The sequence below is a fragment of the Tursiops truncatus genome, chromosome 2 (genome assembly GCF_011762595.2).
Source record: "Tursiops truncatus isolate mTurTru1 chromosome 2, mTurTru1.mat.Y, whole genome shotgun sequence".
Classification (NCBI taxonomy): Eukaryota; Metazoa; Chordata; class Mammalia; order Artiodactyla; family Delphinidae; genus Tursiops; species Tursiops truncatus.
The window spans coordinates 147,645,035-147,666,725 of NC_047035.1; the positions used below are offsets into that span (position 1 = coordinate 147,645,035).

Sequence of the window (21,691 nt, forward strand, 5' to 3'; positions counted from 1 at the left end):
TCGTGATTCAACATAGGGTTCTGTCCTAGTGCATTTGTTTGGTTCACTGTCCAGAACCCCTCCAGTTGCCTCAATCTAGGTGGTGCCCTGCCTTCTCTAGTGGACACGTGAACTCCTGAGGCAAATAGTGGATTCTGCCCGAGGTGCTGTGAGGTAAAGGTGCCCTGATCTGAGCAATGACTTACAGTGCTGAGTTCTGACTGTGGATCCTGAGCTGGGCTAAAGGCCTTTAACTGTAAAACCTTTCTCTCCTTCACTGATGCCAAAAGTGAAAGAGAATAACTTCCTGTAGCTAATACATTAGAGATGCCCACAAGTAGTTCTCAAAATGGTAAGAAAAAAGATAATTTGCATAAATAAGCAGTTACAAGAATAGGAAGGAAGAGCTTGCAAAGTGGTACAAGAACACTTCCCGACACAAGGACGGTGCACGAAATACTTCCTGAGTGAGGGAGGTGAGCTCTGTGAGAAGCACGCGTGTTCTCTGGTGTGACGAGGCCTGGAGGCGGCATGAGGCAAGGCCCAGCCCGGAGCTCCTCCCTCCGCCTGGCCCGCGGCTCAGGCAGCGTCCTCCAGCCTCCGGAGCCAGAAACTCAGCCCAAACCAGCACCGAGCTCGCGTTCCCACCGCAGGCTTCCTCGGCCCAGCCGCAGATAGTCACTGAGGGGCCTTCCTGCCCCTCAGTCCTCTCTGGGGTCAGGAACCCTGCCACCCCAAACCCCTGCTGCCCCCACTGCCCCCTGCACAGCCAGTGTCACCATCACCAAGGTGACCAGCTGCCCAGCTCTCCCTTCCCTCTGCTAAGTCGGGACCAACAGTTTTTCCATTCACACGCTTCCAGGCTCTCTCTCCCCAGAGTCGGCACACGGCTCCGACGCCGCAGCGGGAGAGGCAGCACCTGGCTTGTCTGGGAGAGAGCAGGGGGTCCTCCTGCTGCCCTGTCCCCGCTCCCGGGCACCCCCGCACCCCGAGGACGCCGCCCGCTGGCAGCTACCGGAGAGCTCTCACCTGAGGCAGGAGGTGACTTTTACTCCTGCTGGGGACGCGGCCGGGCAGCTGGATGTCGAAGAGGGCCTGCAGGGCGGCCTGGGCTGCCTGGCCCTTGGCCAGCTTCTTGCTGCGTCCTGAGCCTTCGAACGTCCTCCCGTCCACGCTCACGGCCATGACGAAGCTCTGGGCGCGCCTCTTCTCGGGCTCCGAGAGGCACACGTAGCGCAGGCCCGAGCGCAGCTCGTTCAGCAGCACCACTGGGTTCCTCGCGCCTGGAGCCGCGGGGCCCCCCAAGTCCAGGTCCAGGTCCAGTGGGCGGCCCAGTAGCCGGCCCCGCCGGCAGGCCGTGGACAGGCGGTCGGGGGCGGCAGGGCGGCGGCCCGGGAAGCCCTCGCTGGGGGCTGTGGGCTCGAACCGCTGGAACAGGGAGTCGGGGAAGTCGGCCTGGTCGGAGGTGAAGTCCGGGGCTGTGCCGCCTGGGGCCGGGTGGGCCTGGCAGGCGTTGGGGAGCTGCACGAAGGACCGGAGGGCCAGCTCGGCCGCCCGCATCTTGGCCTTCTTCTTGGTGGGCCCGGTGCCCTCGAAGGTGAGCCCGTTCACATCCACGGCCACGGCGAAGACGGGCGCGTGCACCGGGCCGGTCTGCGACACCGTGCGGAACTGCAGGCCCGGCCGCAGCTCGTGCAGCTGCACCAGCGCGTTCTTGGGTGCCACAGACCACGAGAGCCTCCTCCAGAGGAGCCGCAGCTGGCACAGGTGGCCGCCGTTGCCCTCCTCCAGTGGCCGCTTCCTCTTCAGGCCGGGTGCGCCCCCTCGGGCCCTGTCCCCGGAGGGTGGCAGCCTGGCCTCCAGGTTGCTCACGTTGCGGTTTTCCTTCACATCGGCGCTGCTGGTACCTGGAGGTGAGAATAGACAGCGTGACCCGTGGCTGTGGCCCGACCGAGGGCGTCGTTGCAGGTGACCCCCTGCAACACTCAGCCTCCGGACACCAGTCGGCCTGGCACCCTCTGGAGGCCATGGGGAGACCACATGGGCAGCACCTTGGATCACAGGCCCGCAGAACTGACCACACCCCTGCAGGTGGGGGTTAGGGCCCAGAGGAGGGGACCCTGCCTCGTGAGGTGCCCGGAGTGGACCGAGTGGGGTGGATGCAGGCGGGGAGTGTGTTCCCACTCAGGGCCATTCCCAGCTGCTCTCTGAGTGCCGCCGGGTCCCTGCACAGGCCCCCAGACCCCCTAAATCAAGGGAACACGTGGCCTCTCTCTCCATCGGGTTTGGACGACGCGGAGGTCAGGGAGGCCTTGCCCTCGGGGTGGAACGCGAGGGAATCGTGTGCTCACACCCTGGACGCTGGGTGACACTTAGGCTTAGTGAACTAGATCTAGATGCCTCTACATAGATGAAGCTCTAAAATATAATGTTAGATGATAAAAGCAACTTGCAAAATCATACACAGAGGCTATGGTTAATAAGTTACAAGAACACAGAGGTTACACAGCATTCATGCCTCCACACAGGTGGTAAAGCTCAGACACGTCCCAACTCCCTTGGGACACAGGGAGGAACAGAGGCTCAGAGGGTGGCTTCGTTTGTATCTGTGAGGTTTTCTGTCTTTTGCACAAAAAGGTATGAAGCAAATTTAGCAAAGTCATCATTTGCTAACTGGATGTGAGGAAGGCGGGTAATGACAATTTAGTTTTCTGGTCTGGCCCTCTTGGACCACCCTCCTCCGACACAGCTGTTCCATTTGGGGAACCTCAGCCATGGGTCCCCACATGGCCACAGACGTGCGTCCCGCTGCCCTGGTCGACGTGCTTCTGGAACGCCCGACCCTTGGGTTTCCCGAGAGGCTCTGAGGATGACAGGGCTGGGCGGTGGGTTACCCTTCCCTGACCTCACTCACACCTTCACTCTGGCCCCTCACTCCTAAAATGCACTCCGGGGTGGGTTATGGCCCTGTTTTCTAGGAGAGGAAACTGAGGCCCCACGCGGTGAAACAGCTGTCCAGGGACACACCGTCGGTTAATGGGGGAGGTGTGACTGCATCCAGGCACGTCTGCTGTGGCTGGGAAGACGATTTTACGGCAACTCGGTCACTTTCTTGTCCGTTTCACAGACTCAGAGCTGGGGAGAGGAGGATGCCGAGGGGAACTCTGCTGACAGTGTGGACGGACGCGGGAGGAAGCGGCCAGGCTTGGGGCCACGCAGGACCTTGCTGCCCGCAGATTTCTCTGTAGGAACTCATTCAGCAAGTGGAAACCCGAGGGGGTTTTACTGCCAGCCCACAGCGCGTAGGCAGACTTTGAGCGTGTCTCCCTCACCCCAGCCCGAGAGCCGGAGCAGGAAGACGCGCTGGGTCAGTGACCTGGTCCCGATGGTGCAGCTGCTGGGTGGTCACCACGAGAGAAGGACCATCTCACAGGCACGCAGCGCAGGCTGAAGACCGGCGCCCTAGAGAGGCGTCCTGGCTCCAGCTCGGGGCCAGCCCTCCTCAACCACGTCGTCCCCAGCAGGTGTGCCCCACAGAAGGCGTCAGGCTCCGACTTCAGAGCTCTGTTTGCTGCAATCTCAGCTGCTCTGAGTTGCGAGGTGGGCTATCGGCATTCCTCCAGCAGTTTGCTTCTGTACAACAGTTGGTTTGCAGACGTCGTTTTGTTCAAAGGGGTGAACCTGAGCGTTTTATAAGTTAGAGGTGGGCAACATTTGTTTACAGTCTATTTCAGTAGAAATAATTACCTTCCAAGTATCAACACTGAGTCTCAGCCTCTTTTTGTGGTCATTGTGCATATTGGGTGCACACACAGCAAGGAGTTCTGCCATTTGGGGTATTTCGGGCCAAGGAGTGGTAGATGGGAATAACCATGCAGTTTCCCAAACCAAAGGTAAAGATGGAAAAAAAAATAACCCAATCCAAGAAGCCCACAGCAGATTGCCCAGAAACTCACCGGGAGCTCTCTAATTTCTCACTGATTTCCCACGACGTGGGGCTTGAGCATGGCTGTGAGTGTGACTAAAGTGGCTGGCATGTCAGATGCCCTCTGAGCCTTCTGAGGGGAAGGTTTATCTTGGAGGAGCAGCCCGGCAGACCCAGGTTCCCCTCCACTTGCACTGAAACTGCTTCCGCACTCTTCTCTTCGACATCCTAGGACTGCTATCCTTAAAGTGAGCCACGGAGATCTGAGCGCGGGTGAAGACCCCTTCCTCGATGATCAGTAATTAATGAAAGCTGATGGGAGTGCAGACTTCTGGGCTCCATCCTGATATGCTCTCTGGGGGTGATATCACATGCTGGTTTTTGCAAACGAGCAGATTAGGGGCTCTGCTCCCCCAACATGGCCCAGATGCTCCATTTAACTGGCCTCCTGAGTTTGCATGAGGTCAGGGAAGCTGCAGGGTGGGCGGTGGTCACTCCACGGCTCTGGGGTCAAGCAGGTGAGAGGTCACAGTCTCCCCCGACCTTGGTGTGTATGACCTTGGGCAGTCCCTCCACCTGCCTGAACTCCATTTTCTTAAGAGGATAAATGTGGGTTTTGGTAGCACGTGCCTTAGGGCTTATTATGAGGTTGAGCTAGAGGACACCCGTAAAGGACTTAGCAAAACCCCTGACACTGAGGAGAGTCAACTGCACTTTTGAAAAGAGCGGGAAAAAGGGAGGCAGACACTTCTAAGCTGCATCTTGTCAAGGCCCAACTTCCCTGCTTATTTCATGAGTTGGGCTTCCAGGACCCCCAGAAAGAAGGGCTGGAGACACACGGGCTCTCGTGAGGCAGTCTCGGGCCGAGGAGGGGTGGCGACGGGGGGACCCTGCCTTGCTGGTCTGGTGCGGCTGAGGTTTGCCAGCCCCTTCGCCAGGTCCCTGCCAGGTCCATGCGATCCTCTTACAGAACTGTAGCTCTGATCCCACAAGTTCACGTTTCCTTCTTCGGCAGCCCCCTCCCCGACCCAGGAAATGATTCTCATTTTCTCCTCCATTGAGTTGAGAGGTTTCACACACCCGGCGTCAGAGAGAATAACCCAGAGGTGGACAGTCTAGAGGCTGAGAAGTTTCGCTCCCGGAAGACTGGGGAAGCTGCCCCCCACCTGCTTGCTCAGGTCTGGGCATTGCAGGACCCACGCATCTCCCCAGCCCAGGGCTCTGCTCCTCAGCCCGTGGCCGAATGCCGGGCTCTCCCTGAGGTGGGGACAGGGCAGGGCCTAGTCTCCGCCTGCCCTCCTGGCCTGGCTGCTCCCTGGGCCCCCCTGGGGCAGGTGGCCGACCTTAACCCTTTATCTGGGCACGCCGGGGGCACCCTGGGCCGATCTGGTGTCTGCACAGGACATGCAAAAGGGAAGTGGACACCTAGCCTCCCACGGCAGCCAGCACGACAGATGGCCCTTCTCATGCACACGTGGGCAAAGGTCACGCTGATCCCACATCGTCGGGAGCCCGTTCTTGCAGGGGACGCTTTTCCCCAGCTCTCCAGGGGTGGGTTTTGTCCTGTCACCTGCGGAGGCCCCGCCGACTCCAGAAGGCGTTTGCACCAGGTGGTCCATCCCTAGAGGCGGGAGGGAAAAGTGTGGGCAGGACTCCGGGTGCCGGCGGCTGAGCGGTGCACGAACAACCGGCCACACGGGACTTTTCCAGGATGAGTGGAGACAATGAACAAAAACTTTCAGTGCCATCTGTGAACGTTGCAGGCTCCAGATCGAGTGCTTTGCGTTACAGTGACTGATCGTGACCACTGAAGAGGGAACAGCTGCCGTCGCCTTTTTAAGTCCTAGGGAAGAGTGGCGGCCCAGCTGCTGGGGTGTTCCCAGGGTTCTGGGTGCAGGAGTTGGTCAGAGAATGTTTACTGTGTGATAAAAGCAATCTGATTCTGAGAATGTGTGTGTTGTACACTGGAGGCAGTTCCAGTGGACAGTTCATACGAGGGTATAAGAATTAGTGGGTCCTTTAATCCCACTCTGGAATTCAGTCCCCAAATAACTGTTAGTTTCGCCAGTCGTAGCTCAGGGGCTCATACACGTCAGAGCCGGGAGTAGCTCTGCAGGAAACCTACCCCCCATCGTGTGTGAAGTGTCGGCCTGGGGAAGCACATATTAAAAGTCAGCAGTGGATTGAAGTCCCCTTAATGGCTCACCTGCCCCCCCCTGCCGCACCCCGGCCCCTCTATTTCTGTCTGTCTCTGTCCATCTGTCTCTCTGTACAAGCACAGGGCAGGGCCCTCAGCCTTGCAGGGGGGGAGCAGGAGGTGTGAGGGGTCTGGGGCCCACTGTGCCCCACCTGGGGCTCACACCACAGTCCCCCCAGAAAACGTCTGACTTGGACGCCACGTGCCTTCCCTCAAGGCAGCCTCGGAGGCCACGTGTCGTGTGTCCCCGCGGGTGGTTGCGGCCTTGACCCTGGGAACTCTCCTGCCCTCGCCGAACCCGACAAGACATCCATGACCACACGTGTCGAAGGTCCGTGTGGGCAGCCTCAGATTTCCAGACAGTCACACGTGTCCTTCCGTTGCGGAAATCAGGAAGAAAAGAGGCAAATAACCTCAAACGACATGAGCTAAACACCACCCGCAGCAGTAGTAGAACCATCGCTGGCAAAGTGAAGACCGCCAGGCACAGAGGGGAGCGTCTGAGTCAGAGGCACGGGAGGAAAAGGTGAAACGGCATTATTTCCCTCTGCTTCTGTCACAGCGACCCTCTCCTGATCCCCGGGAGCACCCACCCTGCTCGACAGAAAGCGTCAGCACAGGCAGTGCTACAGTCAAAGGTCCAACGCGTACAAGAAGCGCATTTTGTGGGGAAAGAGCAGACTTTTATCTTGGTCTGGCAGTAGCTGGGCTTTCACTTTCCAGGTGAGAAACATTCTTCCAAGTCAAGGTGGGCTTCCCGCTGCCATTGCTTGGACATGGACGGGCCACGCAGGGGCCAGTCCTCGGCTGTCGCCTCCAGGTGGCCAGGCCCCGGGTGAGTGCAGGTGCCTGTGTGTCACCAGCTGCGTCTCCTTCCTCGACGCCCCCTCAGGGCCAGCATTTGTCTGGTCATCACGCTGCCAGACTTCCCGGCACCACGTCTGTAGGTAGGAGATACAGAGAACCGGCCATCGGATCCGCCACGTCCAGATCGGACGGGCCTGGCCGGCAGGATCGAGCCCAGGGCCTGGAGTCTCCACTGGCGCAGGAAGGAGGGTCCGAGGTGGTGCTCAGGGGATGGCTGTGGGAGCTGCGGCCACGCGGGCTTCGGGACTCCTGGTCCTGGCCTTGTGGTCGGGCGCAGACCTGACCCTGACAGCTCCTGGGTCAGGCTCGGCAGCAGACAGGAGACGCCTCTCTCCCAGGTGGGCCCCACGTGTCCTGGAAGGACCAGGCCAGTGGGGCAGGCGGGTCTCCCTCCCTCCCTCCAGGCCCCAGTGCTGTTCTGTGGGCCTGACAGGGAGTGGGCTTCTCGGCCTCTCCTCACGTGACCCAGTCAATCACGCCCTTGAGTCATGGTGGGCACGGAGGGGATGGGCTATGGGCTGGGGCAGTGACTGGCTCCTTTTCCGCGTTCAAGGAAGCTCGCATTCAGAGTTGCCCTCCTGGACAAGAAGAATGAAAAACCTGCATCTTCCCGTAGACTCAGCCGAAACCCACCCTGAGGATGGCTGGTCCGCGCATGGACGCACAGGAACCATCCTCTTGCAGGCTGAGCCTCTGACGGCCCGACCCCGACCTAGCTCCACCCTTCACACCGGGGCTCAGGCTCCAGCGCCACGCAGAGATGAATGCGGACCGAGGACGTGAGGCTGCAGGGGGTGAACCCAGTGGTCCTGAGAGGTGAGGCCTCACGGGGAGGGGCAGGGCCTTCACTTCAACCAAACACAGGCGCCCACCCTCAGGGTCTGAAGATAAAACAGGAGACTTCCAGGAGGAATCACCCTGGCTTCTGTCACCTCCCTTCCTCCCTGATGTGTATACACACCGCACACGCACACACCACACACACACCCCTTCCCCGACGTCCGCGGCGTCTGGACGCACGTTAATAGCACTGCACTGGCAACGCTCGTGAGAGGTATTACGACAAGTGCATTCATGTGGAGGTTTACCTTTGAACAACGTATGAAAACAGGGTCTTCAATAACAGCACATATTACAAAGGGGGATGACTAATCCGCTGATAGAAAATAAGGTTTTCCAAGCATTTCAAAGGCACTTTAACATGTAATAAACAATTAAAACTCATTCTCATCGCTAAGTGTCTACCTCTCAGCTGTGAGCTGAGTTAGGGGAAGTGCCTTAATTACGAGCGTCAGCCAACCTGATCCACGTTTCCTGTTTCTCCAGGTCTTTGCCTAAAACAGCCTCGTGCATCCTCCTCCTACTTTCCATCCTCAACTCTATCACCAGGCCACCCTCCCTGCCCCTCACACGGGCACTGATGCCCCGAGGGATGGATTCACTGCCCAAGGCTGTGGAGCTGGAGCTCGGTGTTGCAGCCGTCAGGCTCCCCTGCCCTTGGATGGGGAGAGAGGGCTCCTACGGGGAGACTAGACTCAGCCAGGGTCCCAGCAGCTCGAGCAGGAAAGGGGATGAAACAGAGTAAGATCTTCTTCCTCAAGGCATCTATTCCACGTGCTTATCAAATAGCTTTGTCCACACATCCAGGTCAGCTTGGGGGCACGTGTGTATTTTTATATGTATAAGTAAATGTGTGTGTGTGTGTGTGTGTGTGTGTGTGTGTGTGTACATGCGGCACACCTCAGAGATATGGTGGGTTCAGTTCCAGGCCACTGCAATAAAGCGAATGACATGGATTTCCGGTTTCCCAGTGCATAAACGTTATGTTTACACTCGACTGCAGTCTATTAAGTGTGCAGTGGCATTACTTCTGACAAAACTATGTGCCGATAGACTTGCTTGATGTGGGGTGGCCCCAGACCTTCAATTTGTAAGAAGCATCCGTGAAGCACAGTAAATGGAAGGGTGGTAAGACAAGGTGTGCATGTGTGTTCCACGTTACTGAAGTAATTACCGGTAAGTTAACTAAGTTAACGAAGTCCTAGAAACTTTCCAATTTTGGTCAGGAGAGAACAGAACCAGCCGTTGGAGCTTCATGGGACCTGCGAGGTCGGGCCTGTGGGCAGTGGGGAGGCCGTGCTCTGACCCACGGGCACCCTGTCCACACCCTCCACACTCGCCTCCATCTAGGAAACAAGGGCTCAAACCACAGGGTCACTGAGGTTGCTCAGTTCTGTGACTCTGCTTTTGTGCAACAGTCAGGGTAACAGCCTCAGCTTCCCATCTTGTTGGTGACTGTGTTTTGTGGGAAGGGGATATTCATGAGAGCTTGTCGTGTTTCTTAAAATCTGAGGCTGAGTGGACAACGTTCCAGGGCCAGTCCCTCCTGCCGTGGCTTCCTGGCCCCACCAAAACCCAGTGACCGGCAGCTAGTCTCTCGCTCCCCACAAGCACAGGCCTGACTCCAGCTGCAAAGGTAACCACCTGTCAGGTAATTCTGAAATGCAAGCGGTGTTCCTGTCATTTGGACTGTTTCATCCCCCATGTTCTCCTTCTACAAGCAAGAGGGGGTGCACCACCCGACAGACACGCCTGGACTTTCCCTCACTGGCACACATGCTCTTTCTGCTCTGGGGTCTCCTCCACACTCCCAGCAGATCCATCCCCAACCGGCTTTTCAGTCCCCACCCCACACGGCTTTGTTGTCTCTCCGGTTTCATGAGCCAAACATTGTTTCGACTGCAGGCACCCGTCCAGCTCTTTCCTTGTTAAATAATTGTACAAACTGTTCAAACAGGCTGTGTTCATTTTTCTTTTCTTTTTTTCCCCTTTTTGGTTTGGAGGGGAAAAAATAAAGGAAAGAGAGAAGGGATGGTCCCAGAGAACTAGATTTTTTTCTTGAGAACTCCAGAACCTAGAGTTCTCAATCACACAGTCACTGCTAATATTTCCTACCATCCAGGTGGGGATGGGATCCTGGGGGTGGGGAACGGGATTCCAGGGAGGATGGGATCCCAGGAGGGGATGGGATTCCATGGGGGGGGGATGAGATTCCACGGGGGGATTGGGATTCCAGGTGGGGAAAGGATCCCGGGTAGGGACAGGATTCCAGGGGGAATGGGATCTCAGGAGGGGATGGGATTCCAGGGGGGATAAGATCTCGGTGTGGGGGGGATGGGATTCCAGGTGGGGATGGGATCCTGGGGGGGGATGGGATCCTGGGGAGGGGGGAACGGGATTCCAGGCGGGGAAGGGATCCCAGGGGGGTGGGAGCAGGTCCTCCTGCTCTGGGAAGCCCAGGTGGTGCCCCCCACCACCCCAAGGGTCTCAGCCTTTGGGGTCCCCCCTCTGCACGTGGGGCTGGGACCCTGGCTCTCGGGGGAGGGGCTCTGCTTACTGAGGTTGTCCTCATCCTCCGTGTGTGCGGCCCCGGGGCTCACGTGCTTGAAGGAAGCGATGAAGGCGGACAGCGTGCTCACTTTGTCTGGAAAGAAAAGAAGGACAGGAAATGCACTTTTGACATCGAGCTCCAGAAAAACTCAGTGCTTTCATATGTTCTTATTACTGAGGGTTTGGACATGGGAGGTTGAAAGGTCATTTTTGGTTTTAGCCACTTCATTCTGGTTCAGTCTTTTATTGAATTTCTGACAGCATTTTATCAAATTCCCCTCTCCATTCAATTTTAAACTTTATGATTTTCATCTTTCTTCTTTTCTTATTTTTGGCATCTCCATGTCCCTCAAAACGAAGTCACCATCTGCAGGGCAGCCCCCTAGCCTGAGCCTGCAGGGAGCTGGGTGGGCAGGGCCTGCAGACAAAGGACGTTTCGCAGAGAGGAGCTAAGGCCAGTGAAGAAATGCCTCAATGAAACGAGAGTCCTGCAAACAGAGCCAAGACTATTTCTCCCCAGTAGTGGAGAACCTGTTTGTGGGCTTGAGGGCATGAAAAAAAAAGGACTTATGGAACCTGTAAAATATAGTTACTGTTTGTTTGAGCAAAAGTAGACTGAACAGGAGGAGGGAACGGTCAGGGGCCCTAGAGGTTCCCCTGAAGTGGGGGCGGTAACTGAAGTGGGAGAGGAGCCCAGGGACCCCCTGCCTGCAGCCCTGGGGGTGGTCCCGGCTGCAGACCTCCTGAGCACAGCGCAGAGGGGAACTCGGACCCGAGAGGGGGTGGCGCTTGGGACCAAAGGGCTCAGCTATTTCCCTCTGAACAAAGACGAAGGACAGGTGGGTTGAAGCCCAACTGGGAGAAATGAAAGAATGACTACTGAAGGGACCAGAGGAAAGCTCCTTATATCAGAGCCCTAACTCTAACCCTAACCCCTAACCCTAACCCTAACCCCTAACCCTAACCCCTAACCCTAACCCCTAACCCCTAACCCTAACCCCTAACCCCTAACCCTAACCCTAACCCAAACCCCTAACCCAACCCTAACCCTAACCCCTAACCCCTAGCCCTAACCCTAACCCAAACCCTTAACCCAACCCTAACCCTAACCCAAACCCCTAACCCAACCCTAACCCTAACCCCTAACACAAACCCCTAACCCAACCCTAATCCCTAACCCCTAACCCTAACCTTAACCCCAACCAGAAGTGAGTCCACAGGAGAACTCAGCCCCGACACCCCCAGAGCCGCTGTGCTCAGACCCCTGCCCCTCACGGCTCTGTCCCCTCGAGGCCGCAGCTTCGTGACTTTCCATGTGAACCTTGACTATGTTTAGAAAACCGCAGAAGGCAGAATCCCTGTTGCTCATCCAGTGTGTCACAGGGTCGCCATGGGGTTGCCCTTGCCCTGCCCTTGGCCGGGTTGTCCAGGGTCCCTCGTCAGGGACACTTTAACATGCTCCGTGCACCATGCTGCCTTTGTCTGCTCCTGTCGTAGGAAAGGAGCTCCGGTTTGGGGCTCATCTAAGTGTGATCTCTCCTGGAAACGTCAACCGGCTGCTTATTATGCAGTCAGCCTCCAGGTGTCCAGACTCAGGCCTGAAACTTACTCTTTTTCTTTCAATTCTGAGCCTGTTTTCTCTTTAGCTGAGCTTTCCAGAGGCCACGGGAGTTCACATTGAAATTCATTCAGGAGCCTGTTAACAGCTGTTGTTTCCGTTAGGGACGAGCAACAATACAATGTTCACTCGGAGAACAATAAATAACTCAAGTACAGAAGGCCTGCTACCTCTTCACTCTGCCGAACACGAAGAACAAGCCCAGGGAAGGCCCAGTTCCCCAAACCCTCATGGCCGAGCTAATTTACTACACGAGAATGAAATCTCTTGCTTGAGTTATAATTTCATTAAGGGAGCCCAATAATGTCCCAGAAAGAGTGTGAAGCTCAAATGATTTAGTCTCGAGCCTCTCAAAATGAAATTACAATCTTCTAATAAAGCAGGGCTACCAGCCAGACACCCACAAAAACACACTAAAACAATTCAGAGCTCACCTTAGCCGAACTGTGAAATACTTAAATATTGTTTTCCATCCATCAGAGTTCTCGACTTCTAGGGTGGCCAGATTTGTCAAATAAAAATTCAAGACACCTGGTTAAGATTGAGTTGTGAATACACAACAGATACTTTTTTGTGTCTATACATCTCTAATATCATGTGGGACATACATACACTAAAAAAATTATTCATTGTTCATCTGAAATTCAAATTTAAGGCAAAGGACTTGAATAAGCATTTCTACAAAGAAGATATACAAATGGCCATTAGCGCATGAAAAGATATTCAACGTCATTCATCATTAGGGAAATGCAAATCAAAACTATAGTGAGACACCATCTCACACACATTAGGATGGCTGCTATCAAAAAAAAAACCTAGAAAGTAACAAGTGTTGGTGAGAATGTGGGGAAATTGGAACCCTTGTGCACTGTTGGTGGGAATGTAAAATGGTTCAACCACTGTGAAACCCGCAACTCTGCTCTGGGTATAGACCCAAAAAGAACTGAAAATAGAGACTCAAAGAGTTCTTTGTACACCCACATTCACAGTAGCATGATTCTCCATAGCCAAATGTGGAAGCAACCCAAGTGTCCACGGATGGAAGGATGGATGGATGGATGAAGAATGTGGTCTGTACACACAAGGGAATATTATTTGTCCTTAAAAATTCCCAGAAGGGAATTCTGACACAGGCTACAACACGGATGAACCTTGAAGACATTATACTAAACTCAATAAGCCGGCACAAAAAGACAAATGCTGTATGACCCACGTAGATGAGGTCCCTAGAGAAGTAGAAATTATAGACACAGAAAGGAGGATGGTGGTTCCCAGGGGCTGTGGGGTGGAGAGGGGGAGAGCTGTTTAGTGAAGACAGAGTTTCAGTTTGAGGAAATAAGAAAGCTCTGGACACAGATGTGGTGATGGTTACACAACAATACAAATGTACTTGATGTCACTGAACTACATGCTTAAAAAGGTGAATATGGTACATTTTATGTTATGCAAGTTTTACTACAATTTAAAAAATAAAAAAGAATTCAAATTTGACTGGACATCCTGTGGTTTTTCTGTGAACCCTATCCCTTCTTGCCCCATCCACTCCTCGGTGGATTTTGGATTTCACGGGCCGGCTTAAACCCAGCAGACAAACCAGGCAGGAAGCATCAAAGCTGCTGAGTCAGCCCACCTGAAGCTCCAGCTACCATCTCCTGCCACGATACTTCATGAAAGAGAAATGTTTAACCCTGAAGGCACATACCCTCTGACTGAGAAACAATTGTTCTTAAGAAAGGACAGACCGAGTCTTTATTTATTTATTTATAAATTTTTGGCCGTAGCGCACGGCTTGCGGGATCTTCGTTCCCCGACTGGGGATCAAACCTGCACCCTTGGCAGCGAAAGTGCAGAGTCCTAACCACTGGACCGCCAGGGAATTCCCCCAGACCGAGCCTTTACAAGGTCATTAGGAAAAAGGGTGAGGAATTACATTTTCTATTTAGAAAAATTCTAAAAGAAATTATTTGCTGTCGATGACTTTTTCGGTAGTTGTTTCCTTGACATGTGCCTGTCAGTTTCGTATCTACTTCTACTGGCTTCAGGTGAGCAGAGCCCCAGTAGCCAACTGGTTCTGGTCTTTGTGTTCCTCACGGTCACCTTTGAAAACCTGGTTTCATGCCGGTTACTTACTGATGGAAAATAGAGGCCCTGCTTTTCTTTCTTGCAGCTCTGGTTTGGGTCCGCTGAAAGCAGCTGGTTAACAGGACTCCCAGCCTCTCACTGGAGAGTCAGCAGAAGGAGAGGGTCTTCCTCCAGGGAAAGCGGCTGGAAGGGCTGGGTGCTCCCTGCCGCACAGCTGTGTCTGTGGCTCTCAGCTCGGGCCCAGGGGCCCTGTGAACAAGCTGGATGTTGGCCTGAGTGAGGTGCACTGACCTGGACTGGCCCCTGTGAGGAGAGCACCTGGGGTGGCCTCCAATCAGGGGTTGTTTCTAGGGAAGTTCTGGTCACCATCCATCATATTAACGGTGTTTTTAGTGAATTACTTGGAATGATCCAGGGCATTTGTGTTATAAACCTCATTGCTCACTGCAAAATAAGTGGCTCTGGCCCAAGTTGATGTGATTTCAGATATTTCTGGAGCACATGGAGAAGCATTTTCAGGGGCAGAAGCCGTTTCCTGGAAACGGAGGAGATCCCATTGGTTGACAATATTGATAATGAAGAACACAATTTGGTAATGACATAAAGATAGAAAAATGGAACAATATGGAGGGTTCAGAAATGGAATCACACCTGTGTGATCAACCGATTTTCAACAAAGATCTCAAAGTCATACACTGAGGTGAAAGAAAGTCTTTTTAACAAACAGTGCTGAAAACCTGTACACCATCTTGGAAAAAAGTGAATTCTGAGCTCTATCTTGTATCATAATGAAAATGTTCACTAAATGGATCATAAAATCTAATACTATGAAACTCCTAGAAGAAAATATAGGAGATTACTTTCATGGTCTCCGTGTTGGCAGATTTCTTAGACATAGAAAGCACCAATCATGAAAGAAAATATAATTTTCATCAAAATTAAAAATTTCAGCTCAATGAAATACACTGTTAAGCAAACTAAAAGCAAGCCACAGATTGGGATAATATATTTACAATCAGGACAACTGATTTTTATCCAGAATAAAAGAAGAACTCTTATAACGTAATAAGAAAGGACAACAAATTCAAATTAAAAATATGGGCAAAATACTTGAACAGAAACTTGACAAAGGAAAATATTCACATAGCCAATAAACACATCTCCAAGCACTCAACAGTGGTACACGTTAAGGAAATGCAAACTAAAACCATAGAGAGATATCAACACACACCCTTGAACGGCTGGGACTAAAGGTAAACTGTAGGTGCAGTCAGGCCCCCTTATCGGGACGTGGGTTTATCTTTTTTTTTTTCTTTTTTGCTTATTTTATAGATTTGGAAGCTCCAATGTATTTAAAAGGCTTTAAGAAGACTCTCAAAGATAAGGCTCTTTGGAGCGGTCCTCGGACTCACGTCCAGACAGCCGTACATATGGAAACAGAGGGAGCAAGAACCCACGTGAGCGGGATGCGGGCCACGGAAGGTTGCAAGCATCAGGCCCCGCCACACGCCCCGCAGCTGCGGAGACTCAGTTTACCCACGAGGAGCCGGAAAATGTCGACGTTTTGGAGCCTGCTTTTGTGAAAGCCGTGTTTGCTTTCACAGACTGTTGTGTTTATCAACAATTTATGAAACAGTTTTTACCAAGTAAGATGAAAATTTAAAAAATGTCTTGCGGCACGAGCCCATGTCAGTTACCTGGAAAATCCGTCCATGGGAAATAATATGTTTGCTGGAAATTTTAATAAAAACCGTAATTGCTAAAATACCTAAGGATTTGATCTTCTACTGCAAAGCACTAAATAGTTCATAGGTTATTTTTTAAAAATTAGATCAATCACGCACTTGGGTTCTGCCCTATTTCAACCGTTTGGAGTGAGCTTTTGTGCTTGTGTCCTCTGCGTCTGTGGGCCAGGCGCTGCCCCGTCCAGCCCAGCTCAGCTGCGAAACAGAAAGAAGGTGACAGTTGGAAGCCGCCGAGCGCGGTCAGTACCTTTGGGCTACAAACCACAGCCTCCTTTACACGTTCCCTTCTTATGTTTTCCTTTTGCCAAAACGCACTCTGACAGATGGCCCCCCTCAGACTTGACCCACTTTCCTCCCTGACTGTATCTTCTCCCCCAACACAGGTATGTCTTGAACGGATGCCGCTTCTATCCAAACACAAACGCAAATCAGCCTGAACAGGTGGGTGACCTCGGGAAGTAAGAAAATAATTAACCTCTATGCAGGTAGGAGAAAGGAATAATGTTTTGGAGGAAAGGCAAAGATATTTTCTCGCAGATTTTCAGGAATGTGTATTTTAAGAGGCCATTTTCAAGCTGCCATCTATGAACAAGGGGATTCAGGCGAAGAAAGACTCTGGGTCTGCCCCGAGTTCTGTAACACAAGAGGGTCTGCTTCTCACAAGGAGTGAGGCTCTTCTGGAAACTCCCAGGTGCATAAAACTCATGCTTTTGGTCTTGAAACAGGCAGCCAGCCTGTGTCTGTTCCTCGTTCTTTGTATGGGCTGAACTGTGTCCTCCCCCAAAATTCACGTTAAGTCCTGACCCCCAGGACCTCAGAATGTGACTGCATTTGGAGATGGGGTCTTTAAAGAGGCGATTAAGATTAAATGATGTCTTCAGGGTAGATCGTAATCCCATGTGACTTCAAAGAAGAGGTGAGGACCCAGACACTCGTGGAGGGACCACCACATGAGGACACGGGGAGAAGGCGGCGTCCACACCCAGGGGAGAGGCCTCAGAGGAACCAGCCCTGCCCACACCTGGATCTCAGACTGCCAGCCTCCAGAACTATGAGAAATAAATGTCTGTTGTTTAAACCTGTGTCTGTGGTCCTTTGTCATGGCAGCCTGAGCCCGCTAATATATTCACTCAACAAATCTTCATCGAATGCAAATTAGTTGTACCCCTAACCAATAATTTCACACTCTAATGCTAGGAAGGAAGGGTGCTCAGGGACTTGGCCTGTCCAGGGGCACCCGGGAGGTCGGTGGGGGGGCGGGCATCTTGCAGGAGGTGACCTGATAGCTAATAATACCGCCCACCCCTTACTGCGCACAGGAGGCCTGGCTCCAGAGCTAAGCGTACTTCCACTGAAAGGTGAGTCTGGGATGACCCAAGTCAGGGGAGGGGAAGGCCAGGCTGGCAGAGGGGCTACCTTTGCAGCTCTGTCTGGGTGCATCCTCACCACCATGGGCCTGGAGTCTTGATTCTGAACAGGGGCCCCCAGGGGGTTGGAGGGCAGCAAACATAAACCTTCTGGATTGTGAGGGGTGAGTGGGAGGGATGGTGGGAGAGGGGAGAGTGGGGGAGAGGGAGAGAGAGAAAGGGAGGGAGGGAAGAAGAAGGAGGGGGAGAGAAAACTCTCATCCAAGATGGGTCTGAGGCCCAGACACGGTCCCCAGCATCACCCCGCACTTGCCCCCGGGAGACCCGACATCTGGAAACTGTTGCTGAGGGGACACGGGGGCCAGTTAAAATATCTGGTGGACACACCTCGACTTTGGCCAATTAAACAGAGATGTTTCCCCTTCCATCTCCCTGGATGGGCTCAGACTCGGTTATGAGATGGTCAACTTCCATCTGGGCTGAGTTTCATAGATTGGAAATAACTAGAAAGTGACGGGCCTGCTTGAGACTCACTGAGGGACAAAGAGGAGGAGGGGACAGAGGAGGTTAAAAGAAGAAAAGCAGAAAAAAGCACAATAACCGTCCATGTTTATGCTCCAAGGGGCTGAAACTTCCAAATGAGCCGGTGAGGACTCTGCAGCCGACACCCTGGCCTGGGTGTGAGGCTGGGGTCTCTGGGCTTACCCGGGAGACCCTTCGTGCAGGGCTGGGATGGGGGTTGAAGAGGAGGAGACTTTTTCATCCATTACAGACTCAAAGGAAGTCAGGAATATCCAACGCCTGAATTCCTCTTCAAAGCTCCCAAATTTCATGGGAAGGGATCCCCTAAGTGAGAGTTGCAGTAGCTCCTGCCGCTGGGAGGACGGCTAATAAATATGCTTATAAAATAGGACCTCCAGTGCACGGGAATTAGAAGCATGGCTCTCAAGGAGTTGTTGGCGCAATAAGACGTCTCTTATGGAATCCACCATTTCCTCGTGGTTTAATTTCTCGGGCACATTGTTCTCCTCCTGGGAAGCTACCCCTCAAAGTCATGGGCTAAGACCTCCCCATGCCAGCTCCCCATGCCACCTCCCGGAGGGTTCTGCCCAGGCCACGGTCCCGGTGCTGCAAGCAGCCTTGAGGACCACGCAGACATCCCAGCTACACCTGGATTATTTTGGGAAGCAGGGGTGGGAGCCTAAAACAAACCAGCTCACACCAGATCATTCTACGTGAACAGCAGGCAAAGACACGGATGGCTGACATGTGACTGACGGGACGGGGCTCTGCCAGAAAGTGCATTTAAACAGCAGAAAATCTGCATCTAAAGGTGTGTGTTCACACTTTGCCAGGGCGCTCAGGGCCTTGGGAAGCCCTGCGCTGTCCTCTGATGCTCCACAGGGAGTGGTGCACACGCCAGTGTAGACATCTCTCTAGATTCCTTTCGGGTCCCCCACGAACCTCAGGGTGCAAGGGTTACTTTGGGCTCCGCCCCTCACACTGAGGACAGTGGTCCTGCTGGACAGTGCGCGGTGTCAGACCCGACGTCCCTGCGGCCAGACACGCTGTGCGCCACCTTCTCCATCACGCGGGGAGAGGCCAACCTGGGGACGGGTGGCGGATGGCCAGGGAGGTGGGGAGCTGAGCTCCGCGCGACGCTGTCCAAGGCCTTTCCAGGCTCCGAGACCTGACGGGAAAGCCGGAGTTGCTTCCAGGACATCTTCCTGATCCTCCTTCTGGCCAGTGTGGTCGAGGCCCACCAGCCACTCCTTCAGCAAACGTCCCTTGTCTGTCCAGGTGCCGAGTGCCTGGCCTGCAGCACCCTGGTTGGTAGCACCTGTCTTGTAGACTTTTCTGGGCAAAGTTTTTGCCCAGATTGAAATGTGTTTCTCCAATTAGGAAAACAGATGTGTTCTCGCTTCACGTCACTCACACAGGTGTCTGCCGTGGGAAGCCCCCTCTGGGACGGTCTGGGACGGTCTCCTCTGGTTCCAGGGCTGCTGGCGCTCACGGTTGGTGGAGGGTGGTGTTGATGTCAGCTCCAACGTCCAAGGAGAGAGGAAAAACCTGTTGTCTTGCGGTTTCCTGTGTTCGTCTGTGACACAGTGAGTCGTGCGTCCACAGAGGGGTCCCTGGTAGGGGCGGAGGGTGCTCCTGGTCACCTGGTCAGAGAGAGCAGGTGACCAAGGGCTCCAGTGGGAGGTTGAACTGCAGGGAGTTTGGGGCTGAAATGGGGAGCCTCCACTGCTCACCAGCTCTGAGGACCCGTGAGGCCTCGAGGGATGGTCCTGTGATTCGGGTCAGGAATTGAGTTAAAGAACCAGCTTGAAGCAGGAAATTCTCAGGAGGTGAGAATTTGACCCTAAAGACCCACGCAAGTCCTCCGAGAACTGTTGTCAGTGACCTGCAGATACGGTGACAGGTACAACCCTCTGAGCGAGGGGCGAGTCCTGCACAGGCTCTGCGATTCACGTCCCCAAAGTCCTCCTTCCATGTTGCTGGCTCTTCACACGTCTGGTGCTTCCTCTGCTGGCATCCTCTGGCCTCCCCGCCCTCCTCTCTTTGGAGACATGCTAACCACAAGTCCCTCTATTTTATAGCTTTCCTTCTATTTCCATTTTATAAAAAGGTTTCTCTGCCCCTTAACACCATCCAGCGCGTCACAGGACACCATCATTCTCTGCAGCTTTCTAGGCCTTGAGCCGATGCTGTCGCCTCTTACATTCCCAGAGGCCACCGGATCCAGGATTATTTTTCTTTTATTTTCTAATATTACTTTAATTACTTAAGTACTGAGTTGAGCTCATTTGGAAACTAGAAACAAGACATGACAGAACCTCCCTGCAGGTCGCCCTGTCCTCCGCGGGCTTTGTTTAGACTGGTTGTCAACACTGTTTTCTTCTTCAGGGCAGTTTGAATGTGGCTAATTTCTTATCTCTTACAAGAATTAGATACTTCAATAACCAAAAATAGAACAACTGATCACATAAGTAATTGTTTAGAGAGCAGGTCAAACTGCTAGTATCTGAATTTGCAAGTTTAATTATTTCTCTTTAGAATGGACCTCTTGGCTAATGTATGAAATGATGTTTATTAATTTGAAGCTCCCTAATGGACTGGTCTCTTTATGCAGACCGTCTCAGGACAAGTGAGGGTTGCTAATCACCCTTCCAGAGCTGACCCCAGCAGCCCTCCACCGTTCTGACGTATGTAATGATCCATGATGTTCCCCATTACCCCACGTAATGGGGTCACACGTATTGACAGACATCAGTCCTACAGAGTGCTGAGAAGACCCCTCCCTCCCGGCCCCCGACCACGCCTGCCCCTGCGCCTCTATGTCCTTCACATCAAGTACTGTCCCCCTTCAGTCTGGCTTCTTGAACCCAGGGAGGAAACAGCTGGTCGTTGATTCCATCACCTGTTTATTCAGCGAAGATTGATGGAGCACTTACTACACCCCAGGATCTAGAATGTTCCAGAATAGCGTAGAACAGCCTAGAACTCCCTCTTCCTGCTGTATTTTCTGTACAGCCTTTATCAGCATCTTCAACACTATGTGTCACACTTGCTTGACTTCCCACCTCTCCCGACTAGAATGTGGAATTCATGCGGGGGAGGATTCCCTTCTGTTTTCATGATAAGATCCTGCGATCTGCAGACAGGACCATTTCATGGGATGCGTGGGCACTAGTCAGATGGGACTGAACAGAATTTTGGTCAACAGGGTCCTTTTCCTTTGCTCCTGGATTTCACCACAGTGCAGCCTTTCCCTCCTTTCTGAGTGAACTCTTGTCGGTTGGCAGGGTCGTCCACGTCTGTGGCTTGGGACCCCGCCTCTCAGCCTCCTGGTTAAGTTGCTAACGAATTCTCAGGCATCAGGAGGGGCTGCAGGCAGCCTGCAGGAGTCATGGTGGTGCGGTGTGGATAATCGTGCCCTAAGACGGCCTTGTAAATAAATGTCAGTATTCACCTGCTCAGGGGTTTTGTGATATCGTTTTGGAGGTGCTCCAGTCTTAAGAGTTGCTGTTGAGGAAACTGGGGGAGTGACCAAGCAGAGAAGAGTCCCTATGTCCTGTGACCAGGACTATAAGGGATGCTTTAACAGAGAGAGAACTAGGCAGGGGCCTGCCCAGGGAGCAGACGTCAGGGAGCCCTCCAGGAGGGGGCAGAGGTCGTCCAATGATATGACGATGCCCATTCTGTGTCACAGCCCAACGCTGCCTGTGTTTGGAGGCAGGTGTGAGGAAGAGGAAGAGGAGAAAATGAACAGAAAAGCGAGTGTGTGCCGGACGAGGACGAGGTGAGGCCAGTGAGCACAGGCTGGCTGGGCACTCCGGGTGCCGGACGGAGCGGCCGCTGCGCTGGGCTCCCCAACAGGCCGCTCCCGGCTCCTTCAGAGCCAGAGGCCGTTTACAGAACGAGACACACTGCCTTGTGAAATATTAGTTTCTTATTACTTCTAGCAAGCAGTGGAGTAGAAAGCGGCGTGGTAGGTGGATTTTCTATAAGAGGCAA

At 53.4% G+C, this 21,691-nt stretch overlaps 1 protein-coding gene across 1 annotated transcript in view; it reads right to left on the reverse strand.

The window, feature by feature from the left end:
* The window catches only part of ADARB2 (adenosine deaminase RNA specific B2 (inactive)), a 355,132-nt gene that overhangs the window by 91,288 nt on the left and 242,153 nt on the right, over nt 1-21,691 (reverse strand). Inside the window, exons 2-3 of the mRNA XM_033852309.2 lie at nt 10,366-10,452; nt 1,009-1,886 (exon numbers count right to left, since the gene is read on the reverse strand). Coding sequence (XP_033708200.1) covers nt 1,009-1,886; nt 10,366-10,452 — 965 coding nt within the window. The remainder of the gene's footprint in view (nt 1-1,008; nt 1,887-10,365; nt 10,453-21,691) is intronic.